The following is a 22704-nucleotide window of genomic DNA, read 5'->3' as shown; positions in this document are numbered from 1 at the left end:
TTTCAAAAATGCAACTTGAGCATAAAAAAAAAATCCACAGAAACTGTAGTTTTCTAGTTTTCACTGAATTTGCATATGAGAAGAAAAGCCCCAAGTAAAAATCTACACTCAGGAACATATGCTATAGATTCTCCAAGGTCACATTTTTTACATTCTGAACGTATCTGATACAAATCCTCCACTCTTCCTCTCTGCGCTCCACTGCTCTCCTCTTCTAAATTCTTCTCTCCTCCCTTCTCCATCTCTTGCCACCGTCTTTCACACAAACCACACACCCAACAAACATGTGCACACACACACACACATACACACAAACAGAGGCTCTCCAGAGACGTGTCCGCTGCTCTGACCTCTCTCTCGGGGGAGAGCTGGGCAGACAGCCAGCTCTTTTTTTTCCCCCCTCCTCTCCTGCTTCACACAATTTCCTTCTGCTTTGTGTCTTTCTTCCTCTCATTCTTTCCATCTATTGATCCATCTATTTCTCTAATCTCCTTTTGTCTCTCCCCATCTCTTATCCTCTCCTCTGTTGCATGTCTCCTCTGCTCCTGCATCTTCTTATCTCTTCATCCTCCTTTTTTAATTCAAGTCCCCATCTCTCCACCTCCCCTTCTCCCCTTTCCTGCTTTTAATCTCCAACGCTTCTTATTTTCCGTCCATGCTTAAGCTTCTGCTTTTCTTTCCTCCTCCTTTCCAGGCTTCGGGGAGCTGCCCGGGGCTCCCTGCCCGGCTCATGCTGCCTCTCTCCGGGCACCGTGCCCACAGAGGGGCTGGGCAGGGCTCAGGATAAGCTGGAGGGGTGTTTGGGAGTGTTTGTCTGTATCCAGGGATGGGGTAAGGGGTGGGGTAGTGCTGAAGGAGGGGGGAGAGAAAAGAGGAGGAGAGTTGTTGACAGAAAAACGAGCCAAAGATGAAGAAGGAAGAACAGATTTTTGATGAGTCACATTTTGCTGCATGTTATTGTGACTCCAGCAGCACTTCAGCTGATTATTTCTATTGTAAAAAGGCAGCTTTAAGTCATTGCAACTCAGGTTTTACATATGAATCAACTCACTGACATCTGATTAAACTTCTCATGTTTGTATAAATCATACTTCAGTTTATCTAGAAAATCCATCAAATGTCCAGATCAATAAACAAAACCAGAAACAAATAATTCAAGATGCCCGAAAAACAGAAAAGGAGCAAATCTGATACTCAAACTGTTAAAACTTGGATGTACATTTGTGAAATAAGGAGGCTGAATTTCATTTGTGAGCAGATTATTCAAATTTTAGGTTGAATTTAATGACCAACTAGTCTACTCTTAGTTTTAAACATGTTAGGTGAGAATATAAAAGGGTTTTTTTTGTGCCTTAAAATAGTTTGCAACAACATTGCTTCATAAAAAACAAGGATGAGGCTGGCTTGGAGGACAAAAGAGTGTTTAAATATCAGGAAGGAACAGGAAGTTTAATAATTTACTCTGAATGTTATTCATCTAAAGCCAAACAAGAGGTATTCTACATTAACCCTGACTGATTTAATAAATAACCAGACTTCACAACTTAAAGATTTCCTCCTCAGTTTGGACTTTAACACCAGAGACTCGTGTCTTCAGCTGAACTTCTGTCTTTCAAACATGGATAACATCAATTTTTTTATGTTTTAAAGCTTTTGTGACTTTCCTTTTTAGTGACCTCAATATATTAAACCTCCTTGGTCAGGAAATGAGTGACTTATGCAGTCCAAAAGCCCTTAAAAACAATAAATCCACAGGTTTTCACTGAAAGGTGGCAAATCATTTTCAGCTTTTTATCCAACAAAAAGTAGTAAAGTCAACATGGTGCATAGAAAAAAGTGAGTTTCATGCACTGCAGAGGAACAAGAGTGCAGATTTTAGTTTGTGTAGCCACGTTTCTGATTCAAGCAGACCCTGATGTGACAAAAGATCTGGGAAAGAAAACAGGAATGAACCAGAGAAGAGAGAACAACAAAGGAAGAGAGGAATTCAACTCCGCTATAAACTGAGTTAATCCTAAACATATTAATGAAAAATTATTCAGAACAAGATAAACAGATGTCAGGATGTCCTGCTGCCTGATTTGTGCCTGTGTGACGTTATGGAAACTGATGTTGCCATCAGGCGAACATGCAGGCGAGCCAAATCAGCTCGCCCGACCCCAGCTGCATGCTGGGAACTACAGTTTTCCTGCTGGTCACTAATGGCAGCTCCCCGCTGGAGGGGGAAGCAGAGAGCCTTGGCCCGAACAGACATGAAGAGAAACGGAGGCGGTGTTCTGTGAATTTAATTTGATGGAAGTAACCAAAACAGAACATGTGAGAGGAGAAGGAACGCTGCGGCTGCCGCCTCATTCTTCTTCTGCTCTTCTTTACAAAACAGTCCTCTCATATTTATTTATTTTTTTTCCCTCTCATTTATTCATCCATCTCTGCTTCTCACTCCCAACTTTCCTCAGGTTGGTCTGGCTTTTCCTAAATGTCCACTCAGGAGTTTCAGTGACACAGCGCCCTCTGTCTGCGATCACCGTCACTGCAGCCTGAACCAAGAAAGTTCAACATTTAAGACTGGGCAGCTTCTTTAAAAAAACAAAAAAAGAAGTCTTAATATATAAACTAATTTAACACCACCACATAAGTGCTGAAAAGTGACTTGCATTAAAAAAAGATCCATTTAAAATTATTTAAGTACTTCTAAGAGTTAAAGGGCTCAGATGTAGGATTATCCCCTGAATTTCTGTATATTTTTAAAGACTATCCTGTCATGCATTTCAGTATTTACAGTACTGATAAAGGCAAATCCTCAGACAGTTATTGAATGTAATGTTTTGATCTTGATTCATGGGACACAAGACTCAAAGCAACAGACAAGATAATTAATTTATATAAAAAGTCGTGCGTACCAGTGTGAGATGCGTGTTGCATTTCTGTATTAATAGGTAAGAAATTCAATTCAGGATGTGTGGTGCTGCAGCGCAAAGTGTTTTAACTCTATTGCGTGCGAAGATTAGTGAAGTGTGAAAGGTAAAAAGCACAGAAACAATACGACCGTGGCTGCAGATGAATTAAACAATCTGCTGAGATAATGTTAGGTGGACGTTGTTTTGCGCTGCAATTCGGTAATGCACTCGGAAGAAGTGAACACATTTGCTTTTTAAGTGTTGTTTTCAAGAATAGTGTGATTAAACAGAGATGTTTTCTTTACTTTAGGATTGGGCACCAATTTCTTTAATTAACTGCAGTCCATCCCTGCTGTGAATATTCAGCACTCTGCAGCCCAGAGTCATAAAACCACAAAGAAAATGCGGCAAACTGAGGTTAAAAAAAAGAAAAAAAACAGACAAAAAAAACAACAAAGTCGTCTCGTTATCTAAAAAGCTCATCTGGCAAAGAGTCTCTTTTTTTTTCTTCTTTTAAACTAATGATAAGCCCTGCTCCTCTGTCCGGTCTGCAGAAACTCTCAGCTGCTAATAAATCAGTTCAACCAATCACTGATGGATGTGTGTGTGTGTGTGTGGGGGGGGTGCACGCGACTGTGTGTAAATTAATGTTGTCTGCTACCTCTGTGATTTTTCAGCCAGGCATCTGAATGATGTTTTGTTGATCCTTCTCCTGCACTCACAAACAACTGCAGTCGAGAGAAATTTGGGAGAAGAAGAAGAAGAAAAGGAATTCTGCACAAGAAAAAAGGTGAAGAGAAGAAAAAAAAAAAAGGATACTAAAACAACAACTGGTGCAAAAAATGAATGAGAGACAGAAATTGTTTTTTATACCCTGCCATCAGAAACAAGATAGTAAGAATAAATTTTAATTTGATCCTCCCCGTGCTTCCTCTTCTCGCTCTGTGTGTGTGTGTGTGTGTGTGTGTGTGTGTGTGTGTTGACAGATTGCGTATTGCTTCAGTTCCAAGACCGGCTGCAGGAAAACACTCAGTAATTATCTAGAAAGAGCACCTGGGTGCTGGGAATCTCATTATATTAAAACTACCCCTCCAACACACATACTTACACACACACACACACACACACACACACACACACACACACACACACACACACACACACACACACACACACACACACACACACAGAGCAAATCAAAAAACAGGATGAGAGTAAAATAAATAAGACGACTTCTGCAGGAAGAGAAAATAAAAAGACAAGATGAAACCACCTGAACCACGGTGACAGGAGGGAAAAAACCCGAGCTGCTAATGTGCTCGTTTGAAACTCAGTGCTGTGCTTTCTAGAACACAGACACACGCTTTCCTCTGTGATACGACTCAGAAACAAGTCAAACTCGAGGACGGTGAACAAATAAACCTTTGGCAAAGTCTAAAGGCAGCGCGTGCCTCCAAAGAACCATGAGGTGTAGAAACCTCAGCAGAACAAGCTTCAAGCTGATGCAGGACTTCCTCAGCCAGCCTTTGATCTGTTGTAGTAGCAGACGCTGACCAGTAAGAGGCAGCGTTTCCTCTCATCTGAACATCTCTCCATCACTCTCCTCTTCATCTGCCCTTCATCCACGCCCTGACTTCTTGTTTTTAAATCCAACAGGTCTGCGACCACGCCAAGCGAAAGTGAATGAAGCGTCTGTGGGCGCAGCCACAAACTGCAGATTTGATCAGATTCATTCATCGCCGTGCGTCAGCTGGCTGACGGTGAGCGGGTGAGGTGATCAACAGGTCAAACCAGTGGGAAGAGCACCAGAAATACACCCCCCCACAAACTCTGAACCATCAAAGATCAGGCAACAGGAAGTGGATTATTACAACATAAAATAAAATCCTGATTCGTCTTCACAGAAAAAGTATCCGACAGTCAGCACCAGTTCAGTTAAGAGTCTGGGCTGATAAATTAAAAACCTAGCACTCCCTGAAGAAATGCCCCCCACCTTTCATGCTTCTTCAGATATTTTGCTAACAGACAAAGGACTGACTCAAACACTTTGAACAAAGATCTGTTCGCACTTCCTGTTCGTCTTGGGGATGACTCCGAGCTTCGACCACACCCAGTTTTACCTCAATATCTGTGAAATTCACCAGGTTAGAGCCATTTGTGTATTGGGTTAATGTGGCCATCTTGAACTGGGTTAACTCCAAAACTTATTGTTTTTAACAAAACTCAAAGTAATCCCTTAATATACGTCTACAACCAAATTGCCCACCTTTTGACTTTTGGTGGTAAGTGATAAATATGGCCACCAAAAGTCAGTCCTTTAGGGGTTTTGGAGACCCCTAAAGGATGAACCATGAGTGAAGGATCACCGATTACAGTTTGTGTGTGGAGTCCTGATTGGCCAATGAAAACAGTTATACTTTACAGCAAAATGTCCTGCTGCAGGTTGTTCCAGGACAAATTCAGCAGGATGAGAACGGCTGTAATCAGGAAACAGAGCAGACAGATCAGGCTTACTGTGGCGAACATATCTGGGTTTGTGTTCAGCTCCTCACATGTGACTTTGTGTGACTGAGTCTGGGTTGAAAGCTCGCTGCAGGTGAGCCGTTGATAGTTTTATCAGATCCGGATCAGGGCAGCTCGGAGAAAGAATAAATAAAAAAACGAGGAAGGAGAGTTTTGTGCCGTTTAGAAAGTAGATTTCCTGTAACTTGGCCGAATATTTGCTGTCACCCCGTTTGAATTCCACAAAGTCTGTGAGCCATGGACACTCGGCCCCCATGTGAGGCTGCATGAAAACGTATCAGCAGTCAGAAGCAGCATTTTGCCTTCATCTGGGGACACAGCGGAGCTCGGTCCTTACTGCTCCTCTGGGCCTCGTGGCTGATTGCTCCGTCCCTTCGTACCAGCTGCTGGATTTATAAAATGGTTTCAGGGGCTGTAAAGTGTCCAATAAACTACTTTTACTATTAGTGTAGGACACCGTTAACATACAGCTGGTGTCTGCTGGCCAAACACACACACACACACACAGTCAGGCCAGTGACTAAGTTAGTGGTCAGACTTTGAGCACACAGATCCATGCAGAACTGCACACAGCACTTCACCAGAATAACCACATGGCTTCAGTTTATTGTCAGCGCACACACACTCAAACTGCTGCCTCCGAGTCCGGACGTCAGCTCGTATTATACTGTAAACTGAAGCTGCAGAAACATCTGGATGGCTTCGAAACAGACAGTTACTATCAGATGCCTTGTTTACAAAAAGCTGCTCAGCGTCGGCGCACTCACCCTCATAAAAACGGCTTAATTTCCCTGTTCTGAATGAAACTGGAGCAACCCTAAAGACTGGGAGATCTTTAGGGTCCTGAGGAGAAGTGGGTTGGGGGGAACCAGCAGCAAAAACTGATATCCTGGAGGTAATAATTCACTTTTAATCAACTCCTAAAGAACAAGAAACTACCACAAACTCAACTTTCCCAGGTAAAGTTATGATGAAAGACACTAACTTGTCTATTCTTTTTCCAATCCAACAGCTCAGTTTGTGCACAAATTCATTTCTTCATTCCCTTCTCTGTGGGTTTGAGGTCCAGTTTGGAAACTTAAGTTTTGACAGAGAATAGCCAAATGATCCTGAAGCTTAAAGTCAACCTGTGTGTAATTCAACAATGTGATCAGGGACACAAATAAACCACTTCATAAAGTTCAAACCTAACAAAGTCAAGAAATATAGCAGCTAAAATATCTTTTTAATGTTGGGAAGTTGCTCGTCTCCAGACGCCACGTGTTGAAAACTGAGCAGATTTTCCTCTTTTTACACGTTGGAACGGACGCCGAAACACGTTTTTCGCCCATCTTACGACAGCGACCCAACTAAACCTGCTGCTGATGCATTTAGACAAAAAAATGGGATCAAAACGTTTTTTAGCAGCAGGCGAGCTCGGGGACAGATCCTCATGTTCAGGACGCCACGTGACACTCAGTGAGAGACATTTAGGTCAAAGGTCACCAGAAAAGTGGAACATAATGCTCACCATTTCTCTCCATGTCAGGGGACAGAAACACTTTGTGAAACTAGAGCTCCACATCAGCTCAGATGTCTAAAAACATGAAAACATGTTGGGTTCCTTTAGTTTGTCCAGCTGAGTCCTGAGGACAGTTATCTTTAAGTTGACAAAGTTTCTGTTCATTTGGGATCTTTTTTTTGGTTGCTTTCATACACTTATTGCTCGTTTCACTTGACTCTTTTCTCACTCCTATTTTACGTGGTAATTCGACAAAGTGACACATTTACGGCATTTCAAATCTGATTTTTGGGATTTCTCATTTTCCTTTCCTTACTTGACAGTTTTTTTTTTTTGGTTCCATTTCATTAAAGTATAATCCGAAAATAATCTGACTCATTTGTTTTCAAATCATTTTTGTATCTCTTAACCTTTCTGTCATTTTCATCTTTAAAATGATTTTGAATTCTTTCCTTTGCCTAATTTTGATCATCTTCGTCACTTTATAATCTACACAGGTCGTTCCTTCTTATTCTGTAGCCAGTCTTTGTCGTCCCATCACATCCCTTCTCTTCCATCAAGTCAACATCTTCTGGTAGTTCTGCATGTCTTTATGGGACATGGGTATATTTCTCCGTCTGAAGCCAAGCCTTTGACTCACTGGACCCAGGGACATGCGTCCAACGGTCCTCCGGTGGATAAAATTACACCAGACCTCCTTTGGCCTTTTTTTGTTTTGAATTTTCAAAAACATTTGCCTAATTTTTCAGAACATTGAGACACAAATGTTAGATGAGAAACCACTTATAGTTTCAGTGAGACAAACAGAAAGCCACATTTCAAACACAGCACTGAAGATGAATTTCTGTGCCTCCTTTGCGAAGTTACTGCGCAAGCCTTTTTTTTTTGGTAACCATTTGTACATTAATCCTCAGAAGCAGCAAAATGTTTTCACTCCTGTGTAGTTCGTGACTAAATGCTTCGAACACGTTCAGCTTCTCTGGACATCATCAAATGTTTGGAGCACTGACCTGCAGCTGCCGGAGTATAATAAAAATACACGCAGGGCGATAAATTAACATGTCATATCACTTGTTCTCTACAAGCCTCTCGCACAGAAACTGAATCGCCTCCTCTTGTGTCACTGACACACTTGTGTGTTTTATGATCGCTGTCAGAACGGTGAACCGGGTCCAGAGTTTCCCCTCTGAGCTGCAGTCAGTCAGACTTGGATTTCAAACGGCCTCTGGCCCAGATGAAGGCAGAGTCATTCCTCTGCACTCAGAGAAACATTTGTGCAACTTTTCGACCAAAATAGTCCTGGTCTCCACCGCAAAGCGAGAGGGCTGCCTTGATTTGGACCGATGGGGTTGGCAGACACACACACATACACACACGCAGCCAGAATCATATGGAATGACTCTGTACTGCGAGAGGCTTGTGTCAGTGGAAACAAAGTTTATATCCAAAACACTTTGACTTCAGACTAATTTAGACCCATTTAAATCCAAAAACAAGCAGAGCTTTAACTTGTTGAACTTGCAGGACAAAGATGAGCCAAATTACTGCTCCTAACCTAAAAACTGACAATCATTAAGCCGGAAACGCATCCGAACTATGGGAGGGATGTTTAAAGACGTGTCCTCAGTCAGCATCAGAGACCTCCAACACTTGTTTCCTTTATAGGTTTATACAAACATGACGGAATTAGCATTCATGGAAGGAATGCACTTCATCCATCACCTCGCAGGATACAGTTTGAAACAAAGATCCTGTATAATTTATTAGCACTTAATATGTTGGGTAAGACTCAGCTACTACCACACCAAATCTTAGCTCAATGTCTGTAAGATTGACTAAATTATAGCCATTTAGTTCGGTTTTCTATGTCTGATTAGCTGTGGCAGCCATCTTGTATCAATGATTACATTCTTATTATTGATTAAAATCCATCTAGTGATTCTTGAGATATTTTGCTAACAGACAAACACAATTACATTGTTACCCAGTTTTCCTGGTGGCGAGCGCTAAATGTTGGGCAAGCAAAACTGGCAGGGGCCCAAAGATACGTCATAAAACACAGACTTAAAAAAAATAAAAATTAATATCTGTAGTTAGTTTTATGCATGTTTTATGTATGATCCATAAAAAACTTAAATGCTAAACAGATAAAAGCAAGCATGTTGTTAGGACTAGAAGTAATGCATTTATTTGTTTCTTAAAAAAAGGAATTAGACAGGAGTGTGGTTTCATTATGTGTTACAACAGCCTGCCATACAGGAAGAGCATTTAAAAGCAGTTATATTCCCTCATTAACTGAAGGGCCATTTGTGCAAATTAAACAAATAAAGAAACCGTTTAATCGTTTCAGTCTTGCGTCCACTTGGAAACTGTGTTTCAGGAGCCCTGAAACAAACTATCAATAAATATCATAGCCCCACCTTTAAAATCTAACCTACGACCCAAGGGCGCCCCATTCTTCTTTGCATTTTCACGCTGCACGAAAGCTTCACGAGCGCGCTCCACGCCTCGTTTCATGCTTCGGGTGCTTTATACAAGTATTACAGTGTTATGAGTAGTTTAAGACTTTAAGAAAGGACAAATAGAAAGGACCGTTTCAGGCAAACAAGGAAACCAAACAGAATACAACCCTAAACTTCACACCCATCAGGATCAGTCTCTGAAACTCTGAAACTGCTTCCTGTTCTCGGAACAAACAGCTGGAAGAACATTTAAACTCTGAGTCACCTGACTTGTAATAAGTAGATGAACGAGGGGCGTTAAAAGAATGACAGACTGTCAGTGGAGGCAGTCGTCCCCCAATGAGTGACTTTACCCCGGGCCCCCAAAAGGACTAAATCCGCCTCTGGACACATGTTTAACTTTTTAAAGTTCCGTCTGAAAACGAACAGTTAATGCAGTTCCTACCTGTCCTGATGCGCCTAAGGAAAAACTGCAGCTCAGTTCTCCAAGAAAACCATCCGAGAGGCTCCTTCTCTCACACAAAGCAGCGGCTTTCCCCCCCCTCTTTTTTTACAAAAGACGGAGAAAACCCTCTTCAGGCTGACTTTACGAGACGCGCACAGATTCCTCCAAGTGTCACTTCTTCTTCTTCTTGGAGCTCACTTCCTTCCTTCCTTCCCTTCAAAGGTTCCTCGTCTCGGACACAAAAGGCGCAGAGAGGCTCGCAGAGGTGTCTGTCAGGCAGCTGGCGTGGATCTGTCAGAGCCCCGAAATCGTGCAAGAGTCACAATCATTAAAATACAAAAAAAGAAAAAAGGAAAAGTGGTTTAACCCACAGGCTACGAGCGTTGTTGCTGTGAGTTTCAGCAACAGGTGGCAGGAGTAAAGACGGAGTTCTTCACGGGCATCACAAGTTTCCAAACTAATTACGCGCAGGAAGAAGAGGAGGAGGAGGAAGAGGGGGCGCGCTCCGGAGTTTGTTCAAGCTGCAGAAGTTTGAGCCTCGCAAAGAGGGAGTGGAGAGAAACAAGAGATCTCCTGAAACCACTGTCCTGCGCTCCGGCTCCAACCGGGAGGAGGTCTCCGAAAGGAAACACCTCCTCCATCCTCCATCCCACAGCTGAGGAGAGGCCTCCTCCATCAGCCAGGAGCTGCTGACCTGCTTCACCCGCAGCGGCACACCTGACGCTCATTAACGCTGATTAACTCAGAAACAGTTTTACGCCAGGGGTCTCCAATCCTGGTCGTCGAGGGCCACCGTCCTGCGTGTGTTACTTGTTTCCCTGCTCCAACACACCTGATTCAATGGTTAAATCACCTCTTCATGTTCTGCAGAAGCCTGTTAATCACCCATTGATTGAAATCAGGTAAACACGGAGATTAACTCTTTCTAACAGCTCAGCCAGTCCTACAGACACCGAGCTCAGATTTGATCTGTTCCGGCTCCGAGCCGGAACAGATCAGGCCTTTAACTATTTGGAGTCACTTGTCTGTTAGCAAAATATCAGCCGAACCGCTGGCTGGGTTTTAATGAAACTGTTAGGAAATAATCCTTGGACATGCACCTGCTGCTGATAAATTTTTGGAGCTCACCTCATTCAAGATGGCCGCCACAGTCAACTCATCTTTGTAAACACCAAAGTAGCTATAATTAGGTGAATTTTGCAGGTATTGAGCTAAAATTTTGCCATGGTAGCAGCTGAGACTGATTCCCAAACACATGATTCAAGTGCTACATCTTCGGCATTAACTACTGCTGTCGTCTTTGTTCATCTGTTAGCAAAATATTGCAGGAACCACTGGGGGTATTTTGATGAAACTTTCAGGAAATAATCATTGGATGCACATCTACAGCTGATTAACATTCGGAGCTGATCGAAAACATGATTACCAGCACAGATAATCAAACTTAGAGAACACCAAAATGGTTATAAGTTGGTGAATTTTGCAGATATTGAGCTAAATTTTAGTGTGGTAGTAGATGAGAGTTAACCTCAGCCCATACCCTGAGCGTGACATTGATTTCAAGGTTAAACCAAAAACAGCTACAACTCCATCATTTGTGAACACAAAATGATCTTAGTTTAAAACTCTGACACAAAAGGTGGCGGGTAATATGCATTCATTTAAGGACTGTTAGGCCTTTAATGTCTGCTTATTCAGAGAGTGGCATGAGGCTAAAATTCAGCAAACGGGTTCACTTTTTAAATTTGCATTTGCCCAATTCAAGCTAACAATGTTTCATATGAAATGAGACACAAATATAAAGCAGTGATTCGTTGCTCCATGAACTTGGGAAGCGTGAAGTTTAAAGGACTTTCTTCTGTCCTACAGAAAGTGGCTGCAGAACCAGAACCTGATCAAGATGGCGGCACTGAAAAGCCTGGCGGTTGAGGATTTAAAGGTGCGTCCTCCCAGAAGGCCTTCACTGTGTTTCTGCCAGCATCAGAAAGGCTGTTTCTTCTTAAATTAAAGGGGGAAAAAGTGACAGAATTGGAGCGACAGAAGAGGAAAATGCCATCAGCGTTGGAGGATGTTTGGACTAACGGCTTATTTTAGCAGCCCGACTCCACTGACACCGTTTTTAGTTCCTCCTTAAAGTTTTTTCTTTTGTTTTCCCTCCCGCTCCTTTTCCTCTTTCATCAGCTCATCCCACCAAGAGTTAAATTATTTACAAAACTCTGATTAGAAGCAGTAAGTCCAAATCTTTCAGCCCAACAGACAATAAACAGCCTCTGCCTCCCAACCACATCTGTAATCGATCATTACAGAGTCTAAGCCTGATGAAGGAAATAACTTCTCTGCTGACGCCTGAAAAAAAGGTTTTCAACCTGAGTGTCCCATGAAGTGTCCATGAAGACATTTAGAGGGAGAAACCGGATTTATCTGTACGTTGTGAATGGGATATCTCTTCAGTTTTCTTTAGTCCCAACAAGCAGTTCACAAACTGACTGATTTCAGAATGAACAGAGATGCGGCCTAAGTGTTTTCCTGTATGTTCAGGTTCTCGGCCCTTCCTCTCCACTCTCGTCTACATATTGAAATCTTCTGAGCCTGTCAAATCCTTCCACTGTTTCGAACGCGGGATGGGAGGCGGACTCAGGACTGCTGGTTTTCAGAGGTTTTGAAGAGGACGCGCAGATCTTTAATCTGTACTCGGCCCGGTCTCATCTCACGTCGAGCTTCACTTTCACTGAAGCCAGGCTCGCAAAAACGTTCGCCAAAAATACGGCGCTGAGCCTCCAGGAAGAGATTCTGGGCTGAAGTTTTTATTACGTTATCTAATGTAAGTGGAGAGATTATTGTTTGCTTACTGCTGGTCAGGAGGCTAAATCTGCAGCTCCACCTACATATACAAGCTGGATTAGAGAGGTCCACATCTTAAAACAGGTAACTCCAAAAAACCTGGAATCCCTTTCTGTCCTAGATGCAACATTATATAAGTTTTAATCCTTTTTTATTGACAAAGTGAAATAATTAATTGGTTTAATAGATAAATCCCAAAGATTTGATGGGGGAAGATGTTTTTTTTTTTTTTTACTTGCAAAAGCTATAAACTTTTGTGCCTTTGGAGGAAAAAAAAATGCATTTACAATAAGAAAAGTAGTAAATGTTTTATATGTAACTGTTCTTTAAATGGAATATACCTTCAAGAATAAATGTTTCCTTTTAAATGTATTAAAAGAAACTTTTCCAAATATCAAAATATGTTCAATAACTCAGTTATAAATCTTCCTCCTGCTCTGTTTACACGATGGTTACCTGTTAAATTATTCCTTGCCGTTTTCATTTTTGCAATTCTTCCATCTGAAAATTTTAACTGTAACCCTAAAAGAAAAAAAGAAGAGGAGAGTCCATTCAGGATGTTGTGCGGGACTTGGCCTAAAATTCACGCCAGCTCATTTAAAAGTCGCCGTAAATCTCTGGTCAAACTGGAGGACGAGCCTGAAATTCTTCCCCCCAAATTTATGACAAACTGCGACGCAGAGCTGAAATACATTCGGCGGCATGTGAGAGCTCGAGCAGAGACGAGACGATGAAATGATGTTTGGTGCTCAGCGTGCCGTGTCTCCACTTTTCGATCTGCCCCGCCGTCAGTCACATAAATCAGAGAGTCAGGCGGCCGTGTCTCTTCCTCCTCCTCCTCCCCCTCTGCTGGCTTTTATTAGGACAGTCGATGGAGAAAACAGAGGCCGTCCTCGACAGGAGCGCTCGCAGACACAAAGCGTTGCCATGTGTGGAGGTGAACGCCGGCGCACATCGCATTATGTCTGCAGGCCGTCAGGAGCGCCGAGCACGTGGACCTGATGATCGGAGTCCGCCGAGCTGCGGCTTACTTCTGTAGTTCTGCAGAAAGGTTAGGAACACTTAATATCTTACCTGCTGCAGATAGCAACCAGCTACTAATCCGGTCAGAATCAAACTCCAAACCGAGGCCGTTCAAAGAGCTATCTGCAACAGGTAAGATAGTAATTGTTCATAACTTCGCCACTTCTAAAAATCTGAGCTATTCCCTTTACAAAGTATGCGCTCGCTTGTGAAAGCCTCTTCTTTGTCAGGGAGTGAGAGCGCTGAAGAACTGAAACAGGACGAGGACAGACAGAGAGGAGCTGTGTCCTTATTCTGGGACGACGGGACAATAAGATAACGGGCACGTGGGAGAAAATGGAGAACGGCGGAGGAAAAAGAAAGGTCAGAATGAGCAAGATCATGTCACAGGAGGGAAAATGTTCTCGCTCTGAATTTGACCACTTTTTTTTATAGTTTACTAGTTTTTGTAAAACGCTGCATCCTTTTCTCATTTTTGTTCGGTTCAACTGTAAACAAACAGGTCCAACACATTAAGGAAAGCAGGAGCAGGAGCAATGAGATGAAATAAGACAAACCAAGCGAAAGATAAATCCACATTTTATTCCATTCTCTCATTCAGATTTTAAATCCACCAGCTCAGAGTGAGCCTCAGTCATCATCGCTGTCAGAAAACAGACAACAGGAAACTGAATTTACAACACCAGCTCTATCCTGACGGGCTTCCTTCCTAAAAATCAAACGCCCACCCTCTTAAAACCCTCCATAACCTCTGTGGGACCATTAAATCTTTCATTTGAGAAGCCTGCACACAGAATCAAAGCCCTCATTTTGGTTTTGATCTGTGGCAGAAGAAGAAAAAAAAAAAAAAGCTCAGGGGTCAAAAGTTGATTTTTTTTAAGCTTTAAGATCAAATTTGAGCATCCCATTAGATTAGATAGGAGAAAAAAAAGACATGTTGCTTTAAGCTGAAACAATCAGAACCTTTAGTTTAGTGTTTGAACACTTATAGTGATGTGGAGGGTTCCACTGAAACCAAGAACATGAGAACGTGTTCCTGATGGACACAAGACCTAACCTAAGTGTAACAAAAATCCACACAATCTGCGGTAATTCACAAAAAAGAAGAAAAAAAAAACATTTTGACATTTTATGTAGCAAATCAATCAGGCGAAGACAAGAAAAATATATATCTATTTATATAACGTTTATTCTATAATCTCTCCACGCCACGAAAAAACAACTTTTTCAAAACAGGGGAGGGAGTTCAGTTTTAACCACGTTTACTTATCCGAACAGAACTCGTTGTTTCCAGACGTTTCGGACAAACATTAACCTTCTACAGTACACAGATGTGTTTTCATAAAGGTTTATTGCGAGATTTAGAGTCGCTTGTGCCTTTTCTTACTGAGAAAGACAAACAAAAAAAAGGAAACCAAACGGATGGGCTAAAGCGTCATGTCTCCCTGATGAAAGCTGTGCATCTTTTAATAAATCATTTCTCTGGAGGTAAAAGCTAAAAGGAACAAGTTAATCAGACACCTGAAGAGGAAAGAAAAACAGAAGAAATGGGGGGGGGAAAGGACTAACAGTTAAGAAGATAGCAGCAAATGATGTAAAGAGCCAAAGGCAGCTGAAATAACCACACTTCAGTGAACTAATCAAACAAAAATGTGGCAACGACGTGCAAGTCAAGCATCAGGACCGACCCTGAAGACGGTCCCCTTCGGAGCGACGGCTGAGGACACACGGTGGCTGAAGTGGTGAAGCAGAGAGAGGCAGAGCACTTAGAAAAATAGATCTATTCTGATTTAATCTGCATGCCAATAAAGCACTTTTAATTAACTCTTGTTGTTGTTTTTCTTTTCCAAATCAACACTGCAGTAATTTACTCCTTTACACCAGCTCTCCTGCTAAATGAAGACGTAACACTGATTCTCTCTGAGGAGGTTTGTGGCACTGAGCTCGCTCTGAGTGTGTGTGTGTGTGTGTGTGTCAGTCCGGTCAGCAGCTGTCCTCCAAGGCGTTGACCACTTGTTCCAGAATGTCAGGGCATCGGTCAGCGATCTGCTGCAGGACCTGGTTGGCGTACTCCTGGAGCTCCGCCCCCTCCCTCTCACACAACGCTAACTCCGCCTCCAACTGAAAGACAGGCAGATAAAAAAAGAAAAAGGAGATTACAGGACGTCTTTAAAACAACATGTAACTGAAGCAAAACTGATGAAAATGACAATCGTTTGCCTTTTTTCAGTCATTTTTGAATCTAAAGTCAGAACATAAGTCGGTTTATTAGTGAGCCTAATGGAGTAATTGTTACCTTTTGGCCTTGCATGCAAAAGTTTGAAACAAAGATCTCCGGTGAGCTTTTAGTGCTCAGGTTACGTGACGGGAATGACTATTTTCTCAGGATTCTTGGAGTAAAGCCTTTAGTTTTTAACACACCATGATTGTTTTCTGCACTAACCAAGCAGTGCCTAAACATAAACAGGAAGCTGTGCTGCCTAAACTCAAGCGACAGTGAGTGAAGCTGACATTAAACACGGGGGAATATAAAAAATTAGTTAATAGAACCTAAACTGGTGGCGTTGTTTTATCGTTAAGAGACCTTCTAACAGGATGGTTGAGTTTCGCCCTCACCAAGCTGAACAACAGGAGCCCAAAAGGGACAAACCGAATACAGGCTCTGCTCCGTTTTTTTTTTTACAGACCACGATAGTCTGTCCTCCATGGTTGGAGCAGTAAAACACAACCAGAGCTGAGCCTCTCATGGTCACGTCTGACGGATCCCAGAATCAGGCGACTGAGCTTTCGTTCTCAGCATGTTTAAAGGTGACACACACACACACACACACACACACATCAGACAGAGCGGTTCTTTCTGTTCATACAGAGTGGAACGTTTCTGCTTGAGAGCACCCATGTTATTTTCTTTGGCAGCGGCCGAGCTGAGACGTCAAATCTAACTGGCTTAATGACCAATACATCTGTATCAATAAGAGTGCCGCTAAAATAGTCGTGTAACACAAGCCCACATTTATATTAGAGAGTGTGTGTGTGTGTGTGTGAGTGTGTGAGGCCTGGGTCAGATATTGGCAAGCGCCCCTTTGTTATATCCTAACCTCTTTCCTCTCCTCTCATCTCCAAGCCAGAAAACCTCTGTGGTATTATATAATACAGTGGTGTTATTCACCTATAAAACTGCTCAAAGCAATAATATTAATGATTATTGAGACGCTGCTAATAAATCACATGGATATGTAGCTGATTATCCATATACACCGCTGGGTTGTTTTATTATTGGAGATACTGAGTTTGAAAAATGAGAACGTTATCCAGGCACAGAGGCTCTAATAAAAGATGGTCAAACTGCCTTTTTTTTGTGAAAACGTAGGGAAAGTTGTGGAACTTGGCCCACAATAAGGAATAAAAGTCAGGATAGCTCCAACCAGTTCAGAGTCATTTGGATCTTGCAAGTGCGATTCTAAACCTCTGGCGTGCTGCGGTGACATATTAGCACATCCTACTCCTCCAAACAAAACAACATGCTTACCCACAGGACACTTACATATTTGCATGCAGTATAAACAGCTCGAAAGCACCACAGCTAAATGATGTTAGCAACAGCGTGACTTCAGGTTGGTCTTTACTGTGTAAGGACTCAAAGTTACCTGTATGTATCTGAAAGGTGTTTAGCATTAAAGTCAGGGGCACAGAAGGTGGAAGAGGTCACTAAATGGAAACTATATGTTCCATGAGGGTATGCCCGCTGTTCATGTCTGCGGGCGGTTCGTCCGGATCCAGACCCAGCCTTCTCGTTACATCGCATCGAACTGAAATGCTTTGGTACGAAGCAATGAGGTGTGAGTTTACTGCTCTTTATAAAAGGGGTGTGGCTCCTTTAAGAGTGCGCACAGAGAGAGGGAGAGAGCAAGCTTGGCGTGAGAATCGGAGCACATGACTAAGAGGAAAATTAGCTGTAAAAGGTTGGATTTTTAGCAGTAAATGTACATTGGAGGCTGCAGTAACGGCAACAAACACGAGGAGTCTTCAAGCCGTTTTCCTTCAGCTGCGTAAAGAAAAGCGGGTCAGCCCCAAAGCAGGATGCAGATTTGTTCTCCGTCGTGTCATTATTTGGAAACTAAAGCAGCAGAGAAGAAGGTATTATCTACCATCACCAGGGAGTTATCTTAATGTTTTAAAAGATGAATGGCTGGAGAAATGTACAAATTATGGGTGACAAATATTATTCTCTGCATTAAATGCAGTAAAAAGCTCACACCAAATGATAATTGACGGCTGAACATTTAGTCCAGTTACTCTGACATCATCATTTGTGCGAAGGTGTTGCAGTTCTTTGAAGGCAGACAAAGCCATTTTTCACACTTTGAAGTTAGTGTCTTGTTGCCTTTAAGTTCAGCTTATTGAATATGTTTATTCTTATGTTAAATAAAGGCGTTTTCTTTTGTCGAGGTATGAACATTAACTAAGTTCATCACATATAAGAAAAGAGAATTCTTATAAAACTACAGTGCACATTAGGCTTTACTGTCATGGAGCAGCTTAGATCAACAGCAAACTGTTGACAAACGGAGGCATTTCTTTTGGTTGTAGGTTGTAAACAAATTTAATAAAAAGGGTTTGCTTAATGCTAGTTGTTTAGGACATTTGACCTTATCTACGCATCAGATTTGGACTTTGAATAGAAAGTTTCAGAACCCCTTATACAAGCTGAGGGTTTCAATTCTATTTATTAATAAATTAGAAATTAGGGGAAACTAAAAATGTTGTACGTTTTAATTATAGCTGTTAGAGAGACACTGGAATAATTAAGTATCAGCAGCCCAAACAAGAACAAAAATCTAAATTTGCCTGATTTAAACTCCAGCGCGGTTGAAGGCTTGCAAAAAAATAGCAATTTCACAAATAAATACAAAGAAACTGAAGCTGGAATTTCATGATAAAGTAATAAAATTTAAGCTACATTTCATTTAATTTCTTTATGTCATGTAAAAACAAAGAAGAAGCGGATTAAAGCACAGTAAACAAGAGCAACCTAACTAAAACACGGGGACGGTGAAGGCAGTAGTGTAAGGTACTTCAGGGGCAGTAAACAGTTCAGGTGGTGGGAGTTTTGGATGTTTTGATCCATATGACCTGGGGGAAGAAGCTGCCTCTCAGCGGCCATAAAAAAAGAAACAGAGCTGCTTTCTGGAGGGCAGCCACTGAAGTCATTTGTGACGGAGGTGGTAAATGTCCTTAATGGAGCGGTTTTACCCCAGACCTGGACTGCTGGAGGCGGTGCTGATCTCCGCAGCGAGCCACTTCTCTGCCCAATGCAGGGTACGCAGATGAGGGTAAAAATAAAAGTGGAAATTTACCAGCGTGAGGGATTCAGGAAGAGCGTTTAGAAGCGACGACGCTCAGCCACCGCCACTCGTCTCTCCTGTTTGTGTGAGCGAAGTTTGGCCCAATTTGCTCCGTCTGAAAGCTCCACTGGCATCAGACAGCGAGGAACTAACCCCCATTACACCCAAACCTGCAGACCCACTCCCTCTTTGCAGGTGACGTAAATCGGAAACACATGTTTCGAACATTGCTGTGAAATCACCCGACAAACCATTAGTGGAGGCTGTGAAACGTTTGTTACGGGGAGGAAACAACGCAACAGGAATCACGAACGCATCACAGATGAGCCAAAACAAGATTTTAAGCAGAGCGAAAAGTTCTGAGTACATAGTCCAACTTTTATCATCGTTATCTCCGAGGGTTTTATCTACCATGGTGTCTTCACCTTGATTTTTATCTGTTTCCCCCCCGCTTCTCCTATCCCCGTCTTCAACCCCCACCAAACACCTGCAGGCCACAGATACGTGTATGTGTGTTATTTTACTGCGAGGAACATCTCCGACGCATCGGTTTGATCGTGTTTGCAGGTAATTGAACTTAATGGCTCTTCATTTTAGCTGCAATCCCCCAGAAAAACACGGCCATAAAGATAAGGCTATGAGGCGATCGAGGAGAGATAAACAGTTTAGAGAGCGCGGGCTGCTTTCTCAAACAGCCTTGACCTACACTTGAGGAAATTGACTTGAAGAGATGTTAAAGACAGATCAGATGGGTCAAACACAGTTCAGACAGAAACACGCAACATATGAGCACCTTATGGGATGTTAAGCTGCGGTCGAATCCACAACTTACCCGTTTGAAAACCTAATGAAATGTTGCTTTTGTTCATGTAGGACTTAAAGACAACACTGTGATGCTGAATTGATTCTGTGTAAAATCTTCGTGTTAGAGATCTAAGTTACCATTTTTGCTTGTCATAATAAATCTTCATCCTTTGATGCTGATGCTGGTTTCTTTTAATAATACTAGGCAGCGCCAAGACAAAGCTCTCCTTTAAAAGAAACCATTTACTTTTACTGGTTGTCACCACTTAAGGTGAGTCAGGATCATCTGTGATCCCTCACTGAATGCTGATTATGCCTGAGGACGTTTTTATACTTCACTCAGGTGATTCAAACTTTTCTGCTTTTTCCATTAAAAGGTAAAGCAGTCTGCACCAAACTAAAGAAAAAAAACAATTGTAAATGATAAATGGTCTGCTTTTATATAGCCCGTTTCTAGTCCTGATGACCCCTCAAATCCTTTTACCACTACAAGTCACATTCACTTCACAGCTAATCAACATTAGCAAATACATAAATGGCTATAAGCCTGTCTATATTACAGATATTGAGCTAAAATTTGTTGTGGTAGCAGCAGAAGTACACTATACTACAGTTTGCTGTGTTTTCCCTGTAAAAACACAGCTTTAACCGGATCAAATGTCTGAAACATTTACAACAGAGTATTGTAAAAATGGAAAGAAAGAAAGAAAAATAAAAGGCTGAACCATATGAGTAAAGACAAAGGCCAAGTTTTCAACTGACGGAAAAAGAACCTAATTTGATGAGACAATTCTTTTGTATTTTCCAAGAAACAAAGAGAGAAATTAAACACAAAAAGGAAGAGAAGATTGTGCTTTAAGTTGGTGCTACTGGAAGCAAGGCTAAACAGTGCAGCAGCTAACGAGATCATGTTATTACGGCAACAGAAACACTAACATCAGTTTAGATTTGAAGGAACTTCAGGAGCTTAAAGTCCTTCAGGGGAGCAGTCTTTCTTGCTTCTATCAAAAGTGAAACTATCCAGAGTTTGAAATGATTTATGTTAGGTTGAAGTAGTGAGAAGAAGCCGTTACCACTTTATAGACCAATTCAAAGCATGACCTGTTACTGGGCTGGTGCTGGTGGCAGGATGGAATTTGGTTTACCTTGAGAACCTTCTAAGAGCCAACACACACACACACACACACACACACACACACACACACAGTTTGTTCTCATCTTCTGCCGCAGATTTCAGTACAAGAGGACTGTTTGTCGCTTTTTCAGCTGAAAACATCCGTCTGCTGTTCTGAATTCCATCTTGTTTGGTAAATACCAAAAAAAGGAGTCTTTGCATCTCTTACACACAAGGATGAAGTGGATGTGATTCTTAAATATATACAGATGTGGATGAATTTGTCGGCCCCCTTACCGCTATTTGAAGCGACGCTTTGTTTCCTGTGAAAAGTGATTCAGTTAAAAGGCTCGACTTTCAGAGCACGCAGAAAAAAAAACCTTAACTGGGGTTTTTGTTCTGACGCTTGAATGATTTTTTTTTTTTTACGATGAGTTGTTTTTGATAAAAGAAGCTCCCAAACGACTGATCACAATAATTCTGCCAACAGATTACGTAAGAGGTTTGTAGTTCTAGACCAGCGAAGTTGATCCAGTTCTGAGAGCAGTTTTCATGGCTGAGTGAGGGTAACTGAATGAGTTTCTTACACCATGCTTACAGCTCCTGAAGCATTCAGCCAACATACTGTAAATTAATGCATTATTACCACATCGTCCGCCTTTTTATGTAAAAACAAAGTGGGGTTCCATTTCATTGCAGCAGGAATCGTGGTTTTCACTCACCGTTCAGGTCAAATTTAGTAACTTTTTATTATCAACTAATGATTTAATACCTCATTGTTTTTTATCCATTTATATTCATAATTTTGCGCTCTACTGTAAAGAACCCACTGATAATTTATTTGGTCGTAAAAACAAAGCAAAATGTCGCCAAAATGAGCCAAATTCTCACTCGCAGCGTGACAGTTTAATCATCTCATATTTATAAGACTTGACGAAACCACAAACCCGACTGACTGCTTCGGAGTCGTCGAATCCTTAAATCGTGAAAATTATTGCGGAGGAAAATACGTTCCAATAACTGCAGTGAATCATGGCCAAAACGAGTAATACTAGCCCAAACGTAGAAAAATCATAATTTAATCTTCTGATGAGAAAAAATAAAATAAAAGCTCCTCTCGTTGCTAAGTAATTAACTTCTTGCTTGTTTTTTTGTTTTGTTTTTTTTTTTTAAGTCGATCCGAAGCCTAATTTTAACAGTTTCAGGTTATGCGGTGAAGGTCTGGATGCTGTAGCTTTAATTTGCCACGGATCACGTCTCATGAGATCACATTGTGCGGCAAAAAGAAACACAGATGAATTAATTTAGGTGGGCAGAGCGTTAGTACAGCCAGATCCAAGGATCCTGCCAAAGAGTGTGTGTGTGTGTGTGTGTGTGTGTGATTCGACGGTTAATTTTTTTTTTTACACAATAGTACGAAGCTAAAGTTTCAGTTCAGATTAACTGAGTGGCATAAAAGGCGAAACATGAAGGTGAGGGGTGAGATGTGTGTTTGTGTGTGAGATGAGGAGTTGTTGCTGAGGACGATTTTTACTGCAGCCATTAAAGCTCCATTATCGTGATGGATCATTATCTGCCTTACTGGAGGCCTGGAGACACACACACACACACTCACACAGGTTATCAGTTTGACAATAAGGATGAGGGTGTAAAGTGTGTGCGCACTGACCTCATGACACACATTACAGGGCTTGAACCTCTTTGCAGAGGAATGTTTTGCAAAGAAACCATAACTCAGAAAGTTAGAAA

The 22704-nt window shown here is 41.8% G+C and overlaps 2 protein-coding genes across 11 annotated transcripts in view; both read right to left on the bottom strand.

Annotated features, from left to right (window-relative positions):
• The window catches only part of wnt5b (wingless-type MMTV integration site family, member 5b), an 80226-nt gene extending 69626 nt beyond the window's left edge, over positions 1 to 10600 (bottom strand). For 2 of the 4 annotated variants that reach the window (XM_025005672.2, XM_025005674.2), the window contains exon 1: positions 9829 to 10600. The gene's annotated coding sequence lies outside the window, so the exon portion shown is untranslated. The remainder of the gene's footprint in view (positions 1 to 9828) is intronic. The other 2 variants (XM_025005670.2, XM_025005673.2) reach the window with 1 other exon arrangement.
• Positions 3825 to 22704, bottom strand: part of LOC108235098 (ELKS/Rab6-interacting/CAST family member 1-like) — a 131108-nt gene continuing 112228 nt past the window's right edge. For 6 of the 7 annotated variants that reach the window (XM_017414870.3, XM_017414871.3, XM_017414874.3 and 3 more), the window contains one exon: positions 14254 to 15813. In XM_017414870.3, coding sequence (XP_017270359.1) covers positions 15676 to 15813 — 138 coding nt within the window. In that variant the 3' untranslated portion in view covers positions 14254 to 15675. Of the gene's footprint in view, positions 3858 to 14253; positions 15814 to 22704 lie in introns of those variants that run through there. The other variant, XM_037981275.1, reaches the window with a different exon arrangement.

Source organism: Kryptolebias marmoratus, linkage group LG18 (genome assembly GCF_001649575.2).
Source record: "Kryptolebias marmoratus isolate JLee-2015 linkage group LG18, ASM164957v2, whole genome shotgun sequence".
NCBI classification, from domain to species: Eukaryota; Metazoa; Chordata; class Actinopteri; order Cyprinodontiformes; family Rivulidae; genus Kryptolebias; species Kryptolebias marmoratus.
This window is presented reverse-complemented; position numbering and strand designations above follow the sequence as displayed.